Here is a 24,399-nt window from a genome sequence, read left to right as displayed (position 1 = left end):
AGTGTTAAAAGCCTCTTGATAACTTTAAATACGTTTAAAGTTATCAAGAGGATTAAACCTCTGGCCTGGAAGGCAACCAGCAATTGAGTAAAACTTCTAAGGTAAGCGGCCTGCTTCGACTAACTGCTTCCTCTCTCTCGCTTGGCAAAAAGCCACAACTTAAATACTTGGCGTTCGCCAGACAAACTTTGCATAAATACATTAACGCTTATAATTCTGGCCGGAAGTAGAAAATAAGAAGTGATAGTAAAGATTTAAAATAAAATAAACGTTAGTAAAACTTAAGATCCTTACAACACGAAGTGCTAGAGTGGAGATCAAAGTGATTAACTTGATAGCAATCACCTTTCTATTATCTTCCATAACTAACGATAAAGTTTAAAACGAAAAGCGTGTGAGCGATACAAAACAACACGAAGAAGCTAATGTCACTTGAAAGGAAACGTCACTTTCGCCAATCTGAGCGATAACTGATTCTTGTTTGGCTTTCAGCCTGTTTGCCAAGTGAAGATGGTAACCCTATTTCGCCAAAGGCAGTTTCTCAGAACTGTTGCTGCAAACGTTTTGTTCCGGCAACAAACAGCTAATGTGATAACGCTTTTAGATACTACTGCGTTCTAGAATAAAAATAATTTTTGGGTTATTAATTTTACTCAAAAGCAATTGGCAATAATTTATAAAATCGTCTGCAGTATTTCTCCCCAGTTTGTTTTGGAATTTTTGTGTTTTTTAGTTCTGTGCAGCCATGAATGCTAAACGAAAAGAAACTTTGCCTGATATTCGAAAATTAGTTATTAATTTGCATACTGAACGTGGAAAATCTATTAGAGAGACTTCTGAAACAGTTAACTTGAGTCATTCAACAGTTTTCAATATCATTAAACGATATAAAAAGAATCATATGATTCAGGATAAAAGAAGACCTGGCCGACCATCAAAGCTATCCAATGGAATAAAGCGAATTATCGTTCGAAATATTAAAAAAAATCTAAGAATGAGTGCTCTGAATGTTGCTGCTGATTTACAGACATTATATGGAGTAATTGTTAATCCTGAGCCTATTAGAAGAGTAATTCGATCTGCTGGATATCACGGTAGAGCAGCCAGGAAAAAATTCTTCGTAAGTGAAAAGAACAGAAAACTCAGACTAGCTTTCGCAAAATTCAACATAAATAAGAATTCTGATTACTGGAATGAAGTTATATTTGCTGATGAGAGTAAATTTAATATATTTGGCTCTGACGGTAGAATCTTGTTGTGGAGAAAACCCAGGGAAGAATTTCGCAAACAGGACTTGGTGCCAACAGTAAAACATGGTGGAGGAGGAGTTATGGTATGGGGGTGTATGTAGTCCGCTGGAGTTGGTAATCTTGTTTTTATTGACAGTATAATGAATCAGTACAAGTATATTGACATTTTAAATAAAAATTTGAAATCTTCAGCACGAAAAATCGAACCTTCATAACGATTTTAAATTCTACCAGGACAATGACCCCAAGCACACTGCTTTGAACGTTAGATTCTGGCTGCTGTATAACTGTCCTGAAATAATAAAAACACCACAACAATCTCCAAACTTAAATCCCATAGAGAATATTTGGCAAGCATTGGAATCAAGAATTCGCAAACACACAATTTCTTCAAAACAACAATTAAAATCGGTGCTTCAAGAAGAATGGAGTAAAATCACTCCAGAAATCACAAAAAAATTAGTGGAATCCATCCCAAGAAGATTAAATCATGTTTTAAAAGTAAAAGAAAATCCAACAAAATTTTAAAACCTTTTAAAAAGTAAAATTTTTGGATAATTATTTGATGGAAAAGTAAGTGTCCCATCACTTATGTGAGCCATTTTTTGCTCCGTTCTAAACAACTGTATTTTTTATTAAATTAAATTTTTAATACTTTGAGAAAATGTATGTTATGTAATAATTTTTACTAAATTTAAGTATGAAACACATCCACAAAAAATTTTTACATGTTATTTAGTTTATTTTACTACAGTTTTCTTTTAAAAAGCACAGTGTAAAGTGTCCCATCACTTTTGTGAGACACTGTATACTCGATCAAAGTGTGGAAAATCCTTTTGAACCACCTTGTATATAAGCACATGTTAAAAATTATCTTTACATGCATGAAGCCATAAATTTCTCAGAAACGGAAATTATTATTTTATACATTTATTGGGAACGATACATTACATCAGAGTACATGATGTTCTTTGTACATAGTGCTCAGTGAATAATTAACGTCAGCACATTCGCCTGCTCAACTTATCAGTAAAGCTGGTCGATCTTTGCAACGTGATCTGGAGTAAATTACGGTGGCTTGCATTTGCGAGTTTTAAACTTTTTATTCTCGTGTATATTGAGTTTTGAAGTTCTCTTTCTAAGGGAAAAAACCTTAACATATATTATGGGTCATCAGAATATTTGGTTTTCTCACCCTCGAAAATTTGGCCCCGGATCTCGATATTGGTAAGCAGTTAAAAGCGATTTTCTTTTGCACGTGTGTTAAAATACAATTTTTTTAAAATCAAGTTCTTTTAAGAGTGTCTCATTTTAATTTTTGTATTGAGAACTACGATAAGGTCTATTTTAAGTTTTGTTTCTTGTTATATTAATATATAGTATGCTTTATCGCTTACTAACTATAAAGTAGGGTATCGCCATTTTAAGTTACGTACGGTTTTCCATCCAAGAGTATATGAAAAAATATACTGGATGACAGCTTTTGCATAAGATTTATTTAAGTAATATCGTAATTATTTGTTTCATTATATATTGCTCGTGCTTCATTCTGAAGTATATCCATGTTTAATTGCGATATGCCTCATATTGTAGGTACTATTTTATGGTTTGCAGATATATAGTAGCTCACATTTGTTTTCGGACACTTGTATGTTTTAAACTTATGTACTGGACCAAAAATGTATTTTTTCCCCCTGTTTAAAGCTTTGCTTACTACAAAATAAATATCAAAATATTCCTTGTAATAAAATAATTATTCCAAACGTATTCGTGGGTAACTCCTATAATACAGACACTAGGAACTTTATTCTTGCATATGAAGTTTCATGTCATCATTTTTGTTTTAAATGACAATGATATTACAGGAATTATTGTCTGCAGTTGGAAATTATTACTTATTTAACAAGATATATTAACAGCTCCATAGCTGAGCTGAACATAGCAAGACACTATAAACTAATGTCAGTTTCTGTGAGAAATTTAGATATTCATCATTTTAAACATTGTGAAAATATTTAGAAACGTCCTTGATCTAAAGCAGTGGTCTTCTTTCCAAACCCAGAGTTCCATCACTCAAAATAAAAATTTTAAAAGAAAATTACAGAGCACTTGCATTAGTTGACTAGTATTAACTAAAAAGATGTTAAGATACATTTTTTATCTTTGAAATGCAAGCACATTCCTGTCACTCCTAGAGTATTACATTTTCTTTAGTGTTATAATAAATAATTCAGTACTTTAGGTGAAATATCTTATTTTAAGATATATTGTCCTACGGGTTGGATGGTGTTTCCTGAAAAAATCTTGTGGTTCTAAGTGTTCTGCGAGCCCACAGAGATTGGAGATCACTAATCTAAATCATTCTACCATCTTTGATGTTATAAAATGATGGGAATGTTGAAAATGTACATTAAGTCTGGACCACATTCCAAGCTAATAACCAAGGAGTTGGAGATTTATTCTAGGAGAAGGGAAAAAAGTACAGGATATTCATAACTAAATAGTGTTTTTGACAATAAATGTGGTTTTCTTATTAAAAACATGTCAAAGTCTAAAAATTTTGAATTATGCATTTGAAATTATATTCCATTAACATGTTCCTTTCATTTAAGTGAAGATAAATCTTACTTCCCAGTTCAAGTGCAATGTAAGATTATAAAATACATTTTGGATTATACGGCCTCAGACTAAAGGGAAGCACTACTGTAGAAAAGCTGGTAAATATAAACACTGCCAAAAATGGCAATAATAGTTTAAACTTTGTTACTCTGGATTCATCTTGTTTGGAGGTAGCAGCTGTTTCTTTTTGCTTTCTTATAGTGCTGTTCGTAATTTTACGTGTTTTAGCATCGCATTTATTATTCGCCTTTGCACATGTAATTTATTCTTTACTTGTGTACTATTGTTTTGTTTGATTTCTGTACTATCTTTTCTGAACTTATGCTTCTTTCCTAAAAATTTTTGAAATTACCTTAAATTTCATGTTAAAAAAAATTATTTTGGAGGCTCAAGAATTTCAATTTTTAAAAAAAAAAATAGAATTCTTTTATTTTTAGTGTAGGTCATTTTAACTGCTCAGTACTTTTCTGTTGAAAAGAAAAAAAAAATAGGTATTTGTTTATCCACAATGTCGAATGTAATGCATATTATGTGGGTGACAAAAAATCTATTTAAAACATTGATATTTGGAACGTAAAAGTAGCAAAAACACTGTCAGGGACATCTAAAGATATATACAGTACAAAGTCCGTAATCCAGACTTGTAGGAACTTCAGCGATTCCGGATTAGGGGTTTTTCCGGATTATAGATCATCAATTTAAATCTGGTAAGATGGCATAGAAAAATTATACAATTGAAAATATGACACCGTAATTTACGAAATAAAGAGCAATTATGATCTAAAGGGTATTAAATTACTTTATTAAACATTTCTTTCAATGTAAGTTGCTTCATTTTTTGTGCTAATACTTTCTCTTTAATTCTATAAACAGACATAATTTCTTGTTCAGTTTCAAGTCCTGTAATTGGTGTGTTGAGAATACTGACTAACTTGTCAATCGAAATTATTTCGTTTCGTCTCTGTCACTTTCTTCACTATCGGAAGAGCACATGGGTAAACGCTTTATGCGCATGTGTAAGTTTGTGGCTTTGAGGGCCGGATTATAGATCATTCCAGATAATGGACAGATAGTTGTATGTGATATTTTGACATTTTAAAGTTCTGAATTTGCATTGTATAAAATTGAAAATAATAGGACGTGGAGAGCCCATGGTTAAGTGAGAATAGTATTTAACTGCCACTAGAGAAGGTGACATTCTTGCACTTTTGCGTGCGATGAGAAACTCTGCTGATCTAAGCGAATTTTACAGACGGCAGGTTGTGAGGGCACACTGACTCAGAATGAATATATCTGTAACTGCACAACTGGTAGGTTGTTCATGATTTGCCATTGTAAGTACTTATGCAAAATGGATAAATGGCTGTGAAACTAGTAGTTGACGTCAGGGTACATCAGCGAAGAAATAGGATGTCAGAATTGCGGATGGTATGATAAAATAACCTAAAAGATATCTAAGATAATTTGTTTTTTATAGTAAAGTTAGAATCATTTAGAATTCATAAAGCCAGAAGTTAGAAAATGCTAATTAAAGTATTAAGTGATGTTAGTAAATGCAGGTCAAAAGTCGTTGAGTGTGTGGATAAAGACAAGGTTAGGCGAACGCTGGTAATTTGAATCCAATAAGACATAAATACTATGAACGCAAGACTAAAAAGAATGCATAGCAGATACAATAAGAGAAGGTTAACATAAATCGTAAAGGAATTATAATAAATATTACATAATATATACATTCAGTTGGAAAATGGGCCTGTTCATATTTGCTAGGTCATTGTAGTCATAATTAGTTTTTTGTCTTTCATGAAAGGTTTTAGCAAGTTTATAATAATATGAGCGTAGTTCCATACCCAGTTCTTCATGATTTCTATTGTTGTGGATATACTACTATGCTTTAACTAATTTGCCTAGAATTTTGGCAAGTCTCTAATTTTTTCGTATAAGCCCAAACTGGACTAGCATAACATAGTACAGTACAAAGTCTTTAATCCGGACTCGTCGGGACTTCAGCGATTCCAAATTACGGGTTTTTCTGGATTACAGATTAATTTAAATCTGGTAAGATGGCATGCAGAAATTATAAAAATTAAAAATATGAAGCCGTAATTTATGAAATAAAGAGCAATTATAATCTAAAACGGTATCAAAATTTACACAAAAAAGCTTAATATTTATTTGTTTACTTTATTAAACATTTCTTTCAATGTAAGTTGTTTAAGTTGCTTAGTTTTATGTGCTAATACTTTCTCTTTAATTCTGTAAACAGACATAATTTCTTGTTCAGTTACAAAGTTCCGCTGTTCAAGTCCTGTAATTGCCGTGCCGAGAATATCGACTAACTTGTCAATTAAAATTTTTTCGTTTTCACTAAACTCTGTCACTTTCTTCATGCCTTTACCATTTTTTGCAGCAATTCCACTTTTGTTTGATTGACATCGAAACATGCTTTCGCTTTGTAGATCCTTTGGCGGCTCCAGAATCGGAAACTCTTCGTGGCGCGCAATGAACTGGAAGTTGATCTGTTAGCACTATACTTATCTTCAGGGCAGATGTTTTTATTTTATTCGTCTTATAATTCCTTACTAAATGTAGTATTTCATCTCGATGTAGTTTGTCTTTGATATGATTTAAATCAAATTCCTCGTCATTATAAATACACGAATACACATCAAATAGTGTTTTCTGGTTGCAATTTTCTAATTTGGACTATGCGTAATGTATGCTTTACACATGCGCACGTTGAAAGAAATGTTTAATAAAGTAAACAAGTAAATATTAAGCTTTTTTTTATTTTGATACCCTTTAGATCATAATTGCTCTTTATTTCATAAATTACGGTTTCATATTTTTAATTTTATAATTTCTACATGCCATCTTACCAGATGTAAACTGATGATCTATAATCCGGAAAAACCGATGCTGCGGAATCGCCAAAGTCCCGACGAGTCCAGATTAAAAAGCGTTATATTATCAGGCATAGAATAATATGTTCAATTCAATTTATTCTGTTCTCATTTGCTCATAGGTCCTTATTTTTTTCATTAATGGTCCTTAAAAGTACTTAATTTCCATGTGCCAATATGTGTACGAACCCTGCATATAGTGAGGGAGGTCAAAGACCTGATTTCCTGTACTCAATTAAAAACAAATGCTCCCCAACGTTGATTTCGCCGTATCCAACTTAAAGCCGTCGAGGAGTCAGTCCAACAGTGAATACGAACTTCATGTAGGCCAATATCATTAATAACTGTAGACCAATATTACAAATAAGAAGTTCTAATTGAGGAATCGTAATAGGTTTCAAAGGCGCTACTCTCGATCTTGCGTGTACCAAACTAACCTTTACCTTTTTGCCACTCTGTACTCTTAAAAAGACGCATGCACCATACGCACTTTTACTACTGTCACAAAAGATATGTATACTCACAGCTTCATTAATAGATTTGAGACCTACCCATCTAGGTATTTGGATACTGGATTGCAAGTACAACTTTTTACTTCAAAACCTAAACTTTTTTGTTAATTCATCGGGAAGAACATTGTTCCATTTAGCCTTAAATTCCAAGTTTCCTGTAAAATTAGTTTTGGAATCAACATCACAGGAGCCGTATGCCCTATAACGTCAAACACCTGATGAGCTACTGCTAAAACTAGTCTTTTAGTAACTGGGTCATCCAATTTTATATCTTGACTTATTTTGCAAGATAAGGTATCCGTAACTGTATGCCATACAAGGCCCAAAACAGACACATCTCCTTCCGTGGAGGAATCTTTCTCTGGCACAATACTTCTTATATTGGATTTCCAGACTCTTCAAAATCTCCGCTGAATGACTTAAGCTTTCAGGAACTACACTCAAATGATATTGTATTGTAGCGGCCGATAAATACGAACTACATGTAATACCAAAAACTACCCTTCCATGCCGATACAGTTCAACTTGTTTTTGATTATCCCTACTGAACCACATAAATCTAAAAAAGTCTCGATCTTTTTTCCTTATAGATATTTGCAAGAACGCTTTTTCTATATCTAAAGTGACACCAATATAATTCTTGCAAAACTGATTAAGAATCGAAGGTATAATTTCAATTAAATTTGATCCAGTAGATGAACAATCGTTCAATGATGGGTAACCAGGCGAATGAGAACTTGCGTTAAACACTGGTCTTATACTCGTGCTACTATTTTCTTTACCAACCGCTCTATGAGGTAAATAATGTACACTCTTATATTTATTCTTATCTGGTACTTTTTCAATTATCCCAACAGCTAACCAGTTCTGGAAAACGTCTCCGTAAGCGTCAAAATTTCCCGTAGTCATTAATTTTCTTTTAGTACTTACAAGACATTTTTCTGCTATCACATTATTTTCGGGTAAAAGCGAGCTATCCGACACCTAAGGTAATGCTACTTTGTACCTTCCTTCTGAATTTACCGTAAGAGTCTCTTAAAAATATTTTCACGTATCTTCCTGTAACTGAGTTTTGGTTTTACTTATGGAAGGTTCACTAATACCCAAAACATCTAACTTCCAGAGATCACTTATACATTGACCCTTCACTAACAGAGAAGAAATTAGGAGGGATGCAGTATTTATCGTAATTGGCTCAGTGCCAGTAAATTTACCCATAACAGTCCAGCCTAACTGCATATGCACCGCGTTAACGCCACACGTAAGGGGAACAATTTTTCCAGTTAGCAACTTAATTGATTTCCAGTTAGCAAAATTTGCACCAATTAGTAATTTTATCTCTTTATCAGCCTTACATGTACCATTTTCTAAATCACTTAATTTGGTACCACGTAACTTAAGTTCGCGTAATCACGAACCAGATGGGAGTTGTTTAATTTCAGATTTTTATATACATTTTTTGAAGTCTCAACTCCACCAAAAAGAAATTGTTTAATTTTTGATTCACCAATACACTTACAATTTAACCTTTGAGCAACATCATTACATAAATATGATTTCATAGAACCACTATCATAAATTGCTCGTTCAAATATTTCTTTAGAACCATTCTGAATTTTTACGTTTAACGTTTGAAGATATACATCTGATACCTTAACATAGTTATTAAAAATGCCTGTTTTGTTTTTGTCATTCCCTAACTTTGTGACACTTTTTGTTTTGTTAGAAGGCAAATCGGCACATAATCACAAAATGTCAATTTTTACATAAGGTACACCTATGTTTAGCTGTGCACTGATTTGCTTTATGTTTTTTCTTAAGACACACAAAACAAACATTCTTTTTCTTAATGATATTTTTCTTACATTATAAACTCATTAAAGGTACATCCTTTCAGACAAATAGGATTTTTCACAAAAAATACAAGTATCAGACTTTTTATACTTTTGAAAATTTTCATTACACTTACTACTATTACTACTATTTGCATTAATTAGTTCACGTGCAGTTAGAACAACAGGTTTTGTGTCAAAAAACTTATTTTTCTTATTACTTACTTTATCAGAACCGAAAACATCTTGGGTAAGTTTAACTCTAAATTCAGTTTCTACTTCCCTTTTTAGAAAATCAATTAATGACTCCAAATCACTCTTACCTGTTGTTTCAGGTGACATACCTCGTTGTCTTTCCCAAAATTGTATTAAATCAGCAGGAAGTGCTGATTCCACTAAAGGAAATAAAACAACTGCATATTTATATTAGTTAGCCAAGTGATTCCAATGCGCGTAGTTAAGTTTGCAACTTGTCATAAAGAGTTAATAAGTCTATCTTTTGTTTGTCATTGATTACCAGTTTTAATAGCTCTCTAACATAAATTTGAATTAAAACATTTTCATTTCCAAGTTGTTTTTTGAGATACTCCACGGCTTTTTCGTAATTTTCTTCCGTACAGGAAAACTTTTCGTTATTGCTCTTGGCACAGTCTCAGGTTTCGTAGATTGTAGTAGATAATGAAACTTGTCTCTCTTGTCGATGCGAGTATCTTCATGTATTTTACTAAATCTCGTCCAAAACGTCAACCAATTTCGGGAGTCTCCATCGAACTTCACCAGTTCGATCTTCGGCAGTTTCTGTTTTGTGGCCGTAACTATTCCTGATGAAGAGCCGCTATTTGTTGAACCAGCAGAAGGCTGTGAACACTTACTCTTTTTCCTGTTGGCTTTTACTTTCAACATAGATAATTTATCGTAATATTCTTGAGCTGCACTAAATTCTCTTTTGTATTTTTCTTGAGTACAACCTTTTTTCTGTAAAAGTCCAAAAAAGAGTCATCTGTATTTTGTAAAGTTTTATACCTCTCTGAAATTTGATCTAAATAAATGTCTAAATCATCCAAATCCGGAGAATCTGATCATATCAGTTCTTCCAACCTATTAGCTGTTTTCGTAAATGCACTCCTAATTGCTTTTCGCTTCTGTTTTAATGTTTCTAAATCCTCCATGTTTGCACCTAGGAACTTCTCTTATTTTCAGAAATTATCAAGTGTCGAAATCGATAATGTCACCCTGTGACATCAATTCTGGCTGGCTCGCCAAATTTGTTGCTTAACAAGTAATTTATAGGTTCGAAAATCTGAGCCGACACTTTTTAAAAACCAACATTTATTTTTCACGCCATTTCTTATTCTACAAAATCTTAAATGCAACTAACTATCAAACAGAAAAGCAGACGTAATGCATCTTTGCTGGATGCTGAATCTGGTTAAAAAATGTTGCCAAAGTCGAACCACAGGACTTGCATTTATCCATCTGGTTGCCTTCTGTCTGACTGTCCTGTGCCTCTTATTCTCTCAATAGCTCTCCATCACATTTCTTATGGCAAATGATACCTTAAGGTCATTATTAAAAGTTGGCTATCCCAGATTTTTGTCTCAATATCACTGCAAAATTTGTAGGCTTGCTCTCAAACATGCAATTTTTATGCTCCTCTGCAGATGATGTATCTTGACTGAAGCAATACTCAGCAACTCTTATTTGACAGCATACAGATTGACATATTTTTGAATGAGTTATTGCTATTTTTGTGATTTTTCCTTAATTTTTGGAAATTTATGTATACTGGTGAATTGGTGTATGGTGCAAGCAACTATGTGCTAAGGATACATACTTCACTGAATTATTCATATCTTTTAACACAAGTAGTTATGATTGTGAAAAAGCCAAACATTTCCTCATAATTTGAAGTACTTAAAAAAGGAAGCATTTTGTTTAAGGCTGAATGCTAACCTGTCCAACAGACAATGGCAGTTGTACAGTGACTTCTGTGTCAAATATGTTTTTGTATAGAAGTGAAATTACTTAATGAAATTGTATAAAGTGATGCATCATATTATTTTATTAAAGTTCTTTCAAGCTGTTGAAGTATTTTATCTTTATGATTTTTCTTCTCTTTTTAGTCGAGTGTGTGCCAATCACCATGGTATCATCAGAAAGTATGGATTAAATATGTGCAGGCGGTGTTTCAGGCAGTATGCTGGTGATATAGGATTTAAGAAGGTATCTGCAAATTTTTCTCATCTACACAATAATAATATTAAGAATTTGTTAATTTTTGTATATAGAGTTCAGTATGATTTCAAGCATGGCTGATGTCTAAATAATGCAGTTGGCTAGACTGGAGATTACGATCCAGTCGCCAAGTGAAGCGAAATTGCCCCCTCTTGGCTTAAAAACAAATACTTTCCGGTCTTTTATTGGCATTTACTGCATATTACAATTTCTTAAATTTCGTGATAAAATGCTTTACTGCATTTTGTTATTTATTGTCTTAAAAATGGTATATGATATTATAAAAACTTTTAATATTGTTGGGTACTATTCAGTTTCGAGGGCTGTAAAAAATCGACAAACTATTTTTGATGCTAATGCTGCCAAAAATAATTGCGGCAAGATAGGAAGTATAATAGTAAATAAATATCTAAGATTGATATTTTAATTTAGATGAAAGATTAATTTCATATAATACTTTTTTATTACAGTAAAATTCCAGAAATCCGCAAAGCTTGGGTCCAGAGGTTGTGCGGAATTTAGGATTTTGCGGATTTCGGGACAGAAGATAAAGCATAATATTCGGACTAAAAGTGCAAAATGAATAATGCGTATTAGATACATTTACTTAAATTATTATATACATTATTGCAATAATTTATTATACGCATTAAACTATTATTACATTTATAAATTGATTATATTATTCATAGTATTATGGATTCACAGCACTGAGGTTTGCCGATTTCGCCTCATGCAAAGATTTCCGGTTTCGGATTCAGGTGTTAGAATCACTGTTGCTGTAAAATTTCAACAGCTTTTCTTTATTTTTCCGTATATCATACACAATTGTGTCACAATTCCATACCATTCTGCTATAAATCGAGGAGTAGCACCTGCTTCCATCTTTTGCAGAATTTGCACTTTTTGCGTTACTGTGAATGCAATGTGTTTACGTTTTTCAACATTGCAAGCAGTAAAATTACGAGTGCGTTTTTTTATCTGTCATTGTATTAAAAAGGGCTGAAATTTAAAATATTCTTAATTTATCGACAAAATGTCCAGACAAGGGGGCGAAAAAACGGCAGCACAATCTCGTGAAATGAAATAACAAAGCTCAGAAAATACAACGTGAATCGTGAACTTTAACAAAGAGTTGAGTGAATCGTCTGCTTTTTTACCTCGATGCAGATTAGAAGGGAAAAAACTTATCTTATTTTTTAACGTTTTTATATCAATAATCGTTTTGACTCATCATTATTCGGTAATTAAGACGTCATTATTCGTTAAGTATTTTTTCTTCGATATTTTGTACTCAGTGTTGCGGTTTCTGGAACCTATAAACTAAATGTTTATATTATGAGAGGCAACGCGGATTTCAGGTCGGCGGATTTTTGGTATTTGACTGTATTATAATTTATATGAAAAAGGCTAAACATGACTGAATGGAAGCATAAGAGTAAATAACTATTTCAGATCATCATTATAATTTATATAAAAATTGCTAAACATAACTGAATGGATGCCTGCATCGCTATTTCGCTACCGACTTATCGCTAAAGCATAATTTCATCTCGTTGGTTGTTCAAACGTAATTTTCTATAATAAATGATACCTTTTATTTGAAAATATTCAGAATCGGAATTCAGAAGTACAGAATCGCTCACTTATTTGTTTGCCGCTTTTTACAAGGGTAAAAACAATTGGATTTTTGTCAATTTCATTTTACTTTTTAAGTGAAAATAGGTCGATGTGTACATAGATAAAGTCAAGGGGGTGTGCAGTGCCATTTTTGTGCAATTCTGGGATATTTTTTTTTAAAGTGAAAATAGGTTGATGTGCATATGAATACCGATTATGTGCAATTCTTAAAAACGTGTCAAGCAGTGAGCGATTCTGCACTTTACCCAAAATTCTCTTGTCGGCTTTTCATCATGGGCAATTCCGAAATTGTTAAATCCATAGGATATCAAAAAAGGATTTAAAAATTAATTTAGTATTTCAATGGTGTCTTAAGAAATGTAGAACTATATAAACTTTCGCAATCTGAAACCAGCACGTATGCTAGATTTGGCACTTCTGCGCATACATTTTCGCTGCAATTTTTTTACGGCCCTCAAAATAGAAGAGTACCTATTGTTGATCCTATAAAATACATAGTTATTAACTTTCAAATACGGTGGTTAAAGTGCAAAATCGCCCACTTATATGTTTGGTGCTTTTTACAAGAGTAAACAATTGGATTTTAGTAAATTTGTTTTGACTTTTTAAGTGAAGTCTCTTATACAGTATTGTATGTAAGAAATTATTTAAATTGTAAGTTATTTATTTTGAAGCTTGTCAGTTTCCTGATATTGAAATAAAGCAACATTACTGTAGAAGTTGTAAATTTAGAAATTGGTTTCTTTAAAATGAAATATATATATATAAAAAATCGGACACATAAGAAATCCTGCAAAAATTTTAGAATGTAACAGAATTTTAAATTAGCATTTTGTGTCAAATGAACATACAGGAAACAAGTTTATTTGTGTGCAACTACTTTGGCACAACTTGGAGATTTTTTCCAAATGTTGACGGTGAAAGTTGACCATTTTTGCCACTTGAAAAAATCCGGTTAAAGTTGGCGAATTTTGCGACTTTAAAAAATTATTTTCAAATTATTGATATCTATCATCAAACACTAAGAACATATTTAAAGAAACACATTTTAGCAATTTAAAATATAAATTTTAATTATTAAATAAAAATTGATACTTTAAAAAATAAAAGATTTACATTTTGTCAGTTTTTAGCTCTCGTGTAAATTAGCAATCTGTTATTTCTTTTACAAAAATCAGAGAAGTGTTTCTCGTTATTGTTCCATTTAGTGATTTTGTGGCAAAATACTGCATCTGCGCAGAAATTTTGTGATTTTCTTCCACTGCTGGCAGATTTCACAAGTGAATTTTAAAATTATGTTTAATTAAAAAATATTAAAATTTGTTTATAAAAAAACTTGGAATTTGGAATACAGCAAAGAGAATGCATACTACAAAAATGGCAACATTTCATTGAAGGATTGTGATGAGCATGTTTCCCTGAAGAAGGGTTATGCTCATGGTTTCAATATATGGCACATTCTGAAAATTTGGTGACTTCTACCAAGGTGGTTGCAATAATATGCGAGTATCAGAAGTTTAAATTGAAATATTTTTATCTTGTCAATTTCGGCTGATCTTCATTTAATGGTGACCAATGAAATTTGTTTTTAATCGTAAACCAAGTTAAGGTGGCTTTGATTATAGACCAGTCATTAATTTTATGATTAAAATTTAATTATAGATTTGTTAATATGTACTTTGTTAATTGGCTGTTGCATATCATGGATCATTTTATGGACTGTTTATGCATATTTTTCAAAATAAGATTTTTTTAGTTTAAATTTGGGAGTTGTGATATCTTATGCTGGATCAAGGAACTTCTTTTTTTTTTTTCCTTTCTCTTTAAGGATGTAATTTATCATGAATAAATGCTGTGAGTGCTTGTTGCCGATTCTCTGTATAAATATAGCACACAACTATTGTTCTTGCTCCTTTAATTATATTGTCATCTAGCTTTGTAAACAAAAAGTGTGTATTTGTGCTCATTTTAGTACTTATTTATTATCTTGTCGACTGAAACTGTTGCTAAATCAAACTTCTTGGGTGCCAGTTATGGATAAACAGGACATAACAACACACTCGGTTGATTCTCAGTAAGCCATATTTTGTCTTTATGAACAAGGATCTAAATTAAATATTATTGCTCTAATTTTTCTTTCATTTTGAAAAAAAAAATATTAAAAATTTATGGCCTGTCTTCCACTAAACAGCAAACAGTGGATTAGCTTCAAAATTATGAGATCCTACCATCAAAAAAAGCGTAAGTATTATTGGGCATGGTAAAGCTGAATATGGCCGACAAAACAGTAAGACTGCAATAATTGCCTGTGGGAGGTTTCTGCTCCTAGCATTCTAAATGTAAATTCTAATATAATCTGAAGACCTAACAAAAGAATAAAAATTGACAAAAGCTTTTTTATGAAATTCAAAAATGAAACTGGTCAAATATTGATTGTTTATTAAATACAAAATTGTTAGTTCCTTCAGAGTTAAGCAAGAACGACTGGGACAACTTTGTGGGATCTCTAATAACTTTTATGGTTAAATGGTAACCAACTTTCACGGTTGACAGATTAATATGCAAGTACCTCCATTTAATCTAACTACTGTTACAGTTTAATAAAAATATTCTTCTATAAATAAAAATACTATAAATTCTTATACTTCAAGCACCTTTAGTTTTGTATAAAAAATTCGGTGTTATGATATATAGTTAAACCCACTGTGATCTCCACTCATGTCTGGAAAAAGGAATATTGTAAAAAATTATCACTATAAAAAAGTATATTTAATGGAATTCATCATTTGGAGATTTTAACTGCTCCCAGTAATGAGCTTTTGTTATAACGAGTGCTAGTTTTTGGATTAAAAAAATCTTAGATATTTGAAGTTCTAGCCCTTCAGGGGTTAGGGACGTAAATTTCCATCTACTGAATCTATCTATTCCATCCAAGGATGTCTTTCCGATTCATTACACATGAAAATTTTTGCCAACTCCTGATGTACTCGATTTGAGGTTGGATATATAATTGCGAGAAAAAGTCAGGGTACAAAGGGAGAGGTTTATTTTGAAATTATAATTAAGAAAGTACCACTTATTCATGACATTTGTGGAATTTTGAAATGGCAGAGAAAAACCTGTAATGCTTGGTTAGATTGCTTGTTTTACTGTTTCAAATTTTTAAAGTTACTATTTTATATTGATTTCAGCATATAGTTTGTAATGTAGAACCCTTCCAGGATAGATGTAAGAAAATTCATTTGGGCGATTTCAGTTTTTTATATTTCCTTGGTGCAGTATGAACATTTCCTCTGCCATTCTTAAGAATGCTAAGTTATATTTTGCCATTGGGGCTTAAACTATAATATTAAGGGGTAGTAATAATAAATCATTTGGAGGCTTCTTGTATCTATTAGCCTGTAATGTACAGGGTCACAAATATATGTACTTCCTAATTGTATATGCATTTCAATACTTTTCCATTACGTAAGGTATGCATATATAAGTATGAATGTTTTTTCTTATATATTATGTTATGATGTAGTCGTGCTAATATTGAGGCATACTACTTCCAGATTTTATGTTAAATAATATATCAATGCATAATTTTCAAGAACATAATTCTAAATATAGATATTGATTTAACATAGATTTTTAACTTCAGTAAAATGATTAAATGCATTGAAAATGTAACCTGATAGCATCAAAAATTATTTTAATTACTAATAGCTAATCATTTTCCCTCGAATACTAGTTTAGTAAAAGCCAATTTTTCGGATTTGATTTATTGCATTAATGGTATCTACTGCACTGGTCTTTTATGGCTAGTGCAGTTCGAATGTAATGCTACAGAAACTGGTGAACATGCATCGTTGGAGGATAGCAATTTTTACCTATTCTCCTGGTTTTATAACCTTACAATAAAGTTTTGGATTTCTGTATATTTTGAAATGAAACTATATATATTGTCACTTTTTGTTGCAATATTTAAATAATTTACCATTGACTAATATATGGCATAAATACCCATATCATATTTCGTATTTTTCATTTCTGGCATGTGCAAATCTTGCAATTTCTGTGCATTCACTGTATTTTTCAAGTAATTAACAATAATTAAGCATATACCCAAAATTTTTACATAAGAAATATGTGTAAATATAATTTGAATGGGAATTACATGCATTATTTTTAATAGCCACTCAAAGGTCAGTTTTTCTTCAAAATTCCTTCACGATGGGATTTCTTCTTTTAGGCAGATAGCCCTTGCATGCTTTACTCTATTTAATAAAAAATTAACCTGACATATGTTCCTAATTACAAATATTTTAACATGTATAACTTTACATTTAGCCATAACGTTTTAAACTTTTGACTTAAAACATGTTTTAGGATACATTGATTATCAAATTTAAATCTTCTTGTAAATGTATTTTGGCAGAACACTTAGTACCTCTTTTATAGATTTAACCCAGTTTAATAATTCTCTAATAATATAATAAATAATAACTATCCATTTCACACTTAAATATTAATCCCATTGTCATCAATCAGATCACAATCTTGATTGCCACTCTGCATAAAATTGCTTCATTCGCCGAATTCGCAAATGTATCCGTGGCAAATCTGTATGCATCTGTCGCAAATGTATATATACAAATTCTTTATTCATTAATAATATAGATTATATCTTTTAAATAAAATTATCTTTTGGATGAAAATATATACAGTTAGGAATCCTATGAATAATAAATGTTCAATTAACACATTAACATTTTATGTGCCAAGCCCCTTTTTTCCCTTTTGGTGGACATTATGCAATGATGAATACTGTCATTATATATAATTTCAGCATTCTCAGAAGGAATTAACAGTTTGTCAAACTAATTATTAAACTCGAGGAAATCCTGTAGTAATGTAAAGATTGCAAATTACTCTATAGAAGTGGTAAAGCTAGAAATGTTTTGACTACAGTATAGAATATGTAATGATTATGTTATGTTAGACTGTGCAGTAAGTAGTCCTAGATATTGTAATAGAAACCAACATCATAGGTTTAACAGATTCTTTAAAAATTGTATTATTACGCTATATCATTAAATTTTATTATTACTGTACATTATTTGTTATTAAGTATTAAAATATTCAAAATAAATAAACCAGCTGTCTCCCCAATCCGTTAAAACCCTATTTCAATTAATCAGTTTTTTTTAATTGATCAGATTGTGTTTTAATCTTTTAATTTTGATAGATTGTGTTTTAATCTTTTAATTTTGATTGAGATAAGCTTTAAACATTTTAATTCTGCATTTTCTAAGACCATGTGTGCAACAGTTAATATAAATATATATACATTGTGCGATGATGAATTAGCCATGCTAATACTGAGGCATGCAATTTTCAAATTTTGCGTGTCATTGAGTTTAACAAAAAATCTGAGCACAAAAAGTTAAAAATGTAATATTAAGTATGAACCTGATTGAATATAAAAATCATATTAATTATTTTATTTGCTATATTTTAATCAGCCTATCAGGTTTTATTTGATTAAAAAGAGTAATTGATGCATAAAAACCCCAACAACTTTCAGTTTAGTGATTATTTATGGACCAGAAGGAGCAATGACTTATAATTAAAAAATATTATTTTAGGTGTGTTCTTATCATTTCATCCATATTTTGTATTTTAATAAGTTATTCCAAAAATCAATCACTAAACCTATAAGTGCTTTTTGGTGTTTTGTAAATAACAAAAAAAAAAAAAAATTAATAAATTCAAAACTGTTTTGTTTGACAGTTTTACAGCAAAATGTTCTACTCTTGCAAGAGTTTTAACTACACTTTATTCACCTTCAGACAAATCTTACAAGTGCGTCTTAAAAAATTTAAAAGTCGCAGTTTGTGTATGAAAATTGTTGGAACTTAAAAAAAAAAAAAAAAAAAAAATATGAGATTGAGAAACTTGTGAAAGTGGTGCCATTCTTTTGTTAACACTGAAAAATTGTTGTGGATACCAGAAATAAATGCAGTCTGAAAATTTGGCTACATTTGTTAAGATTATTGATAATATGAAAGTATTGAATCACTATTAATATAAAAATTTCTTTATTAAAAAGGATTTTTTATGTTTCTTATTAGCTAGTTAAAAGGGAAAAGTTACAGAATTTTTTCAAGAAAACTACGTAAATGCTGTTGTCTGATTTGAGCTCATGAATGTTTTTTCTGACTATCTGTATCTCCACAAAGAGTTGCCAATGTATTAGTTCAAAGCATACATTCAACTATATGGCTCATATTAACTGCACAGCTCAATTATAGTTAGTTACGACCCAAAAATGCTGTTTGGAGAGAACACTAATCAACTAAATATAAAACATATAAATCCATATGTAAAATAAGCACATGCATGGAGTGGTGTTTTCATGTGTATGCCTGAAAATATGTTTTATTGAGTGAGGCTGCTGATAATCAGAAAGTACTTTCAGTGGTCTGCTGCAAGATGAAAATTATGAATGTCTGCAGTAGAGTAATGTAAATCCATACCTACCTTGAGTGCATAAGAGAATTAAATGTTTATTAAGGAATATGGCAATGTTTATTTTTATCGAGTGTTTTCAAAATTTTTCCTGTGCGCAGAAAGTTAACAAGACTATTTTTATTTCACTGCAATTTATTTTTTAATCTCTTCAATTTCAGTTGTCAGAGAAGATTTGTAATATTTGATATGGCATGATATTTGTTAACATTAGATTTAATATAACTAGAAGCTATAATGCAAACTTTAAAACTTAGATGAAGTGTGATTCTTTTTTAAATTGTGGATTTTGAACAACCTGATTCTGATATATATATTTAGTTATAAATGCTTAGTTGTTATTTAACTAATATTATATATTAGTTTTATATATTTTTAATTGCTGCCAAGTGATCTGTTTTTTATTAATGCATATTTTAAGATTATTCCTTGCATTAATGGTATCTACTGCACTGGTTTCTTCTGTGGCCATTGCAGTTCGAATCTAATGCTATAAAAATTGGTAAAATGCATCGTTGGAGGATAGCAATTTCTACCTACTCTCCTGGTTTTATAGCCATACAGTATAAGTACAAATTTTGATGCTTTGATTTTCCTACATGTTAGGTAGAAAAAATATTTATTATTCTTTGCTTGATCAGAATTTTAATTGCATTTCGGGTGTTTCCTGTGTTAGTTTTGATAAAATCCTTTATAAGTGTTGTTGTATGCTTATTTTAAGCAGCTTATAAAATATAGTCTCTTCTGCAAAATATTCGTGAATTTGATACCTTTATAAAAATTTAAAGAATTCTCAAGTTATGTCTGAATGGCGAAAAATAGTTTTATAAAATGTGGTAAATTTTGTTTCACTTTGTTTTAGTTCTTAAAGAAATTAATTCTTTTTCCTGTTTAATTATAATTAAAATTGTATGTTATGCTTGTCTGTTCTACTCTGTGTCAAATATTAATTAATCATTCTGAATTTGTAGTTTACTGTTTCTATTAAATTTCTTATGTACCAAAATTCAAACAAAAGCAGGGAAATTCCAGCTATTCCTATGTTTAAATTGCTGAGTTTACTTAGAATGCTATTTTAGTGTGCCACTTAATGTGATCTCGGTTAATTATTATTATTTTTTAAAATTTCGAATGGCAGGCACTAGCCATTGTAGGCTTTAGCCAGTACTAAGGCTGGAAGCAGTGGTCACTTTATTATGGAAGCACCTAATGGGTGAGCCGTCGTCGTTGCCTTCTGTGAAGGTATGCCTTTGCCTGGATTTGAACCCAGGTTCTACATAAGGCAATGTAATAACTTTCCCATTTCAGCAGCTGTACCATTCGGATATTGTTATTAAATTACTTAAGTCCTGCCTGATTGAGTGTGAAAACAGGAAAAATACATCACTTATTACGATCAGTAAGTCAGTTAATGTTATCAAAATATTATAGAACGGATTTTTTAAAAATCTGAATTAAAATCATCAGATAAAGGACTAAGTGCCAGACAGCATTATTTTGATTAAAGGCAACCAACCATGTATGTACAAAGGAATTCATTTCAGTTTTACTTACCGGAATTTGCGAATAAGGAAGTGATATTGTAGATGAGCTTGCTTTTTCCCGGCATATCTTTCGCTAGTTTAGATCTTAATAATTTTTACAAATATTTCTAAGAAAATATTAATTTTTTATTGTGTTCAGGAATTTTATGAAGTTTTATCAAAAGGCATAGTTATCTAAGCATAAATCGATTTGTTAGACTCCTGTGACCAACTCCCAAAACTGATGGAACTGCTGGAATGCTGCTCTCAAGTTAAATACAGTCAAAAGTCGTTAATCCGGACTCGTCGGGACTTCGGCGATTCCGGATTATAGATCATCAGTTTAAATCTGGTAAGATGGCATGTAGAAATTACAAAATTAAAAATATAAAACCGTAATTTATGAAATAAAGAACAATTATGAACTAAAGGGTATCAAAATTTACAAAAAGAAAAAGCTTAATATTTATTTGTTTACTTTATTAAACATTTCCTTCAACGTAAGTTGCTTCGTTTCATGTGATAATACTTTCTCTTTAATTCTATTAAACAGAAATAATTTCTTGTTTAGTTACAAAGTTCCGCTGTCCAAGTCCTATAATTGCTGTGTTGAGAATACCGACTAATTTGTCAATCGAAATGTTTTCGTTTTCAATAACCTCTGGGTCACTTTCTTCACTATCGGAAGCGAATTATAATGAATTATAATGAGGAGGAACTTGATTTAAATCATATCAAAGACGGAGATAAAATACTACACTTAGTACCGAATTATAAACCAAATAAAATAAAAACATCTGCCCTGAAGATAAGGATAGTGCTGACAGATCAACTTCCAATCCGCGGTGTGAAATTGATAAACAGATTTCGGATTTCAAAACATACTTTCGCTTTGTAGATACAAATTACATATTAGTAAATATATATGGGAAATTCTATTTCACATAATCTTTCTAATCTATCATAATTTAATAATGACGTTTCTGCCCCCCCCCCCTCTGCCGCAGAGCAGCGTGAAATTGATAAACAGATTTCGTGAAATTGATAAACAGATTTCGGGTTTCAAAACATACTTTCGCTTTGTAGTAAATATATATCGGAAATTCAATTTGACATAATCGAAAGTTCAAGCTTACTTTTATAAAATTGCTCTAACAGTCTGCAAAAAATAATAAACCGGATCCAATTCGAAGATTAAGGAACAACTCAATCTGCAACATTAACTGAATTAGATAACTTTAGCTTAGCGTATTACTTCGTTACACATTAAACGCGCATGCGCATAAACATGCGCACAAACATATTCGCAGCCGTAAGAGTCTTACGCGCTCTCGTAAACGCCTGTGCGCATGCGTAAACGCGACGCATGCGCAGAAAGTTTGTAGCTATGAGGTCCGGATTATGGGTGTCCGAATTAACGACTTTTGACTGTATTGCTCAATCCATCTTACAAAATGTTGACAAATCATGGGGATATTTAAAATTAAAGCAAAATTGAACTGAAAACATAAATGGATGCTTAATGGGAAAAATCACAGTATTGAGAAAGCATTAGAGATTTGGTTTACAAAGGTTCATTGAAAAGATGTGAGTCTGTTGATTTACCTGCTGCAAGAACATGGTTGTCGAATTAATGGCTTAAATTGAGTACAACGTAATGTCCTGAAAACTTTTATAATACCAAAGAAAAATAGCTATAATATCGGGCATTGCCTCAGCATATGTATTTATGACTGAAAAATTAAAAGGAAATAGCAAAAGATCATTTGATGCTGTGTCAGTATATGTGGTAAAAAGGATAACTATTAGTAAAATCCCCTATGCTTTAAAGGAGTAAAGAGTTAACCAATGGTAACCAATGGTAGTGTGTGTAATTTGAAAGTGTATGATGTCAGTAATTATTAATGCATGGTCTCTGAAATGGAATAACTGAATACAAAATGATATTCTCCTTATGAAAACTGCATAAATTCTTAAGGTAAATGTGGCTCTTAAATATATTGAAGGTGTATATTGGTCTGTAAATTCCACAGCTTTAATTTAGTCGCCTTGATCGAGGGATTGTTAGTGTTTAAAGAATATTATCAGCATGTGATAGCAGTGGTAATATGTGAGTGCAATTGAATTATGAAGGAAAAACTAGCCCTTATGGTGCATTGCATTTGCTGAACACATCTTGGGATCATGTTTAAGACATTAAACAGCTGTTTAAACTTTCCAAATCTTTTAATAAATGATGAAATGAATGAAGTTGCAGAACTAAACATCTCCAACTACCCTATATTGTGAGAAATTTAATGTGTACATGGATATTTATGGAAGACCTTAAGTTGTAGCATCAGTTACAGAAGATAGCTAGCTGCTAGTCACTTTTTGAAACAAATCAAAATACATTGTGTGATAAAATGTCTGAATATAACATTGAAGTCAGCTTCTTACGAATAACAAGATTAGGGATGCTGTACAGGTGTTCAAATTAGGGTTGCAGCATCTGTCTAATAATTTCCAGAAACATGGTTATGAATGTGTGCATAAGAATTTCAAACAGTCAACTCTTATTTTTTCTCTAAACAAAATACTGTAAAAGTAAATATTTATTTGTTTCTAATTATTACTCCAAAGAAGAGGTAGCCGCAAGGGCTAGTAGTCTCAAAACTGCATTTTTCTCACTATAAATAGTGTATAACTTTAAACTGTTGCTACCAAATACACTGGTTATCATAAATTAAGGAAAAATCACAAAAATAGTGATAACTCCCCCAAAAATAAGCCAAACCGTGTAAAATTTGAATATGCTGTCAAGTAAGAGTAGCTGAGTAAAACTGCAATATGCAAATTAGTGGCACTGCATTCAGAATACGTCATCTGCGAGCCGCATAAAAGTCTATGATTGAGAGCAAGCCTACATATTTCATTGTGATAGTGACATCAGAAATCTGAGATAGCCAATTTGTTACAAAAGTATTCTATAAAATATATCGCATAAAAAAATTAAAGAATTTGATTTGTTTTTATTTTATTGTAATATTAAATATATTTTGCAGTTTTAATAATAGTTCATGTTCTAAGCATAGATTTCTTTTTTATTTCAGCTGGATTAAATCATAAGATCATACCCAAGATATGAAGTTTATGATCAAGATGCAAACTTTAAAGAATTGAAATCTTGTATAAAAGCATATTGATAATAAATGATATACTTGGGTGTTTTTGTTTCTTGGTGATTTTTAAAGACTTGTTTCACTAATCATTTGATGAATGACATCACAGCTTGCAACTACTGTATTAAATGTTATGATTAGTTGCAGTATTGCTGAACCTTTAATATTCCAGTTGCCTGAAAATTTTATGATATCTAGTGTAAGCAT

The 24,399-nt window shown here is 31.2% G+C and overlaps 1 protein-coding gene and 1 non-coding gene across 2 annotated transcripts; both read left to right on the top strand.

Annotated features, from left to right (window-relative positions):
• The first annotated feature begins 2,274 nt into the window (after nt 1–2,274).
• RpS29 (ribosomal protein S29) lies at nt 2,275–24,238 on the top strand. The gene is made up of 3 exons (XM_085820573.1): nt 2,275–2,477; nt 11,240–11,339; nt 24,124–24,238. Exons 1-3 carry the CDS (start codon nt 2,416–2,418, stop codon nt 24,130–24,132), a joined length of 171 nt encoding a protein of 56 aa, XP_085676699.1. The 5' UTR covers nt 2,275–2,415; the 3' UTR covers nt 24,133–24,238.
• LOC118201217 (small nucleolar RNA U6-53/MBII-28) lies at nt 18,331–18,418 on the top strand. Its single transcript, XR_004760208.2, has one exon. It is a non-coding gene; the product is annotated as a small nucleolar RNA U6-53/MBII-28 (small nucleolar RNA).
• Nucleotides 24,239–24,399: the final 161 nt, after the last annotated feature.

This window comes from Stegodyphus dumicola, chromosome 7, assembly GCF_044657685.1.
Source record: "Stegodyphus dumicola isolate Sdum_Otavi_A_Nest chromosome 7, ASM4465768v1".
NCBI classification, from domain to species: Eukaryota; Metazoa; Arthropoda; class Arachnida; order Araneae; family Eresidae; genus Stegodyphus; species Stegodyphus dumicola.
The sequence above is the reverse complement of the archived record's forward strand: the minus strand, read 5'-3'. Positions and strand labels throughout refer to the sequence as shown.

Coding starts and splice junctions, on each gene's coding strand:
- RpS29 (XM_085820573.1), top strand. CDS start 2,416: ATGGGTCATCAGAATATTTGGTTTTCTCACCCTCGAAAATTTGGCCCC. Junction 2,478..11,239: donor GGCCCCGGATCTCGATATTG/GTAAGCAGTTAA, acceptor TTCTCTTTTTAG/TCGAGTGTGTGCCAATCACC.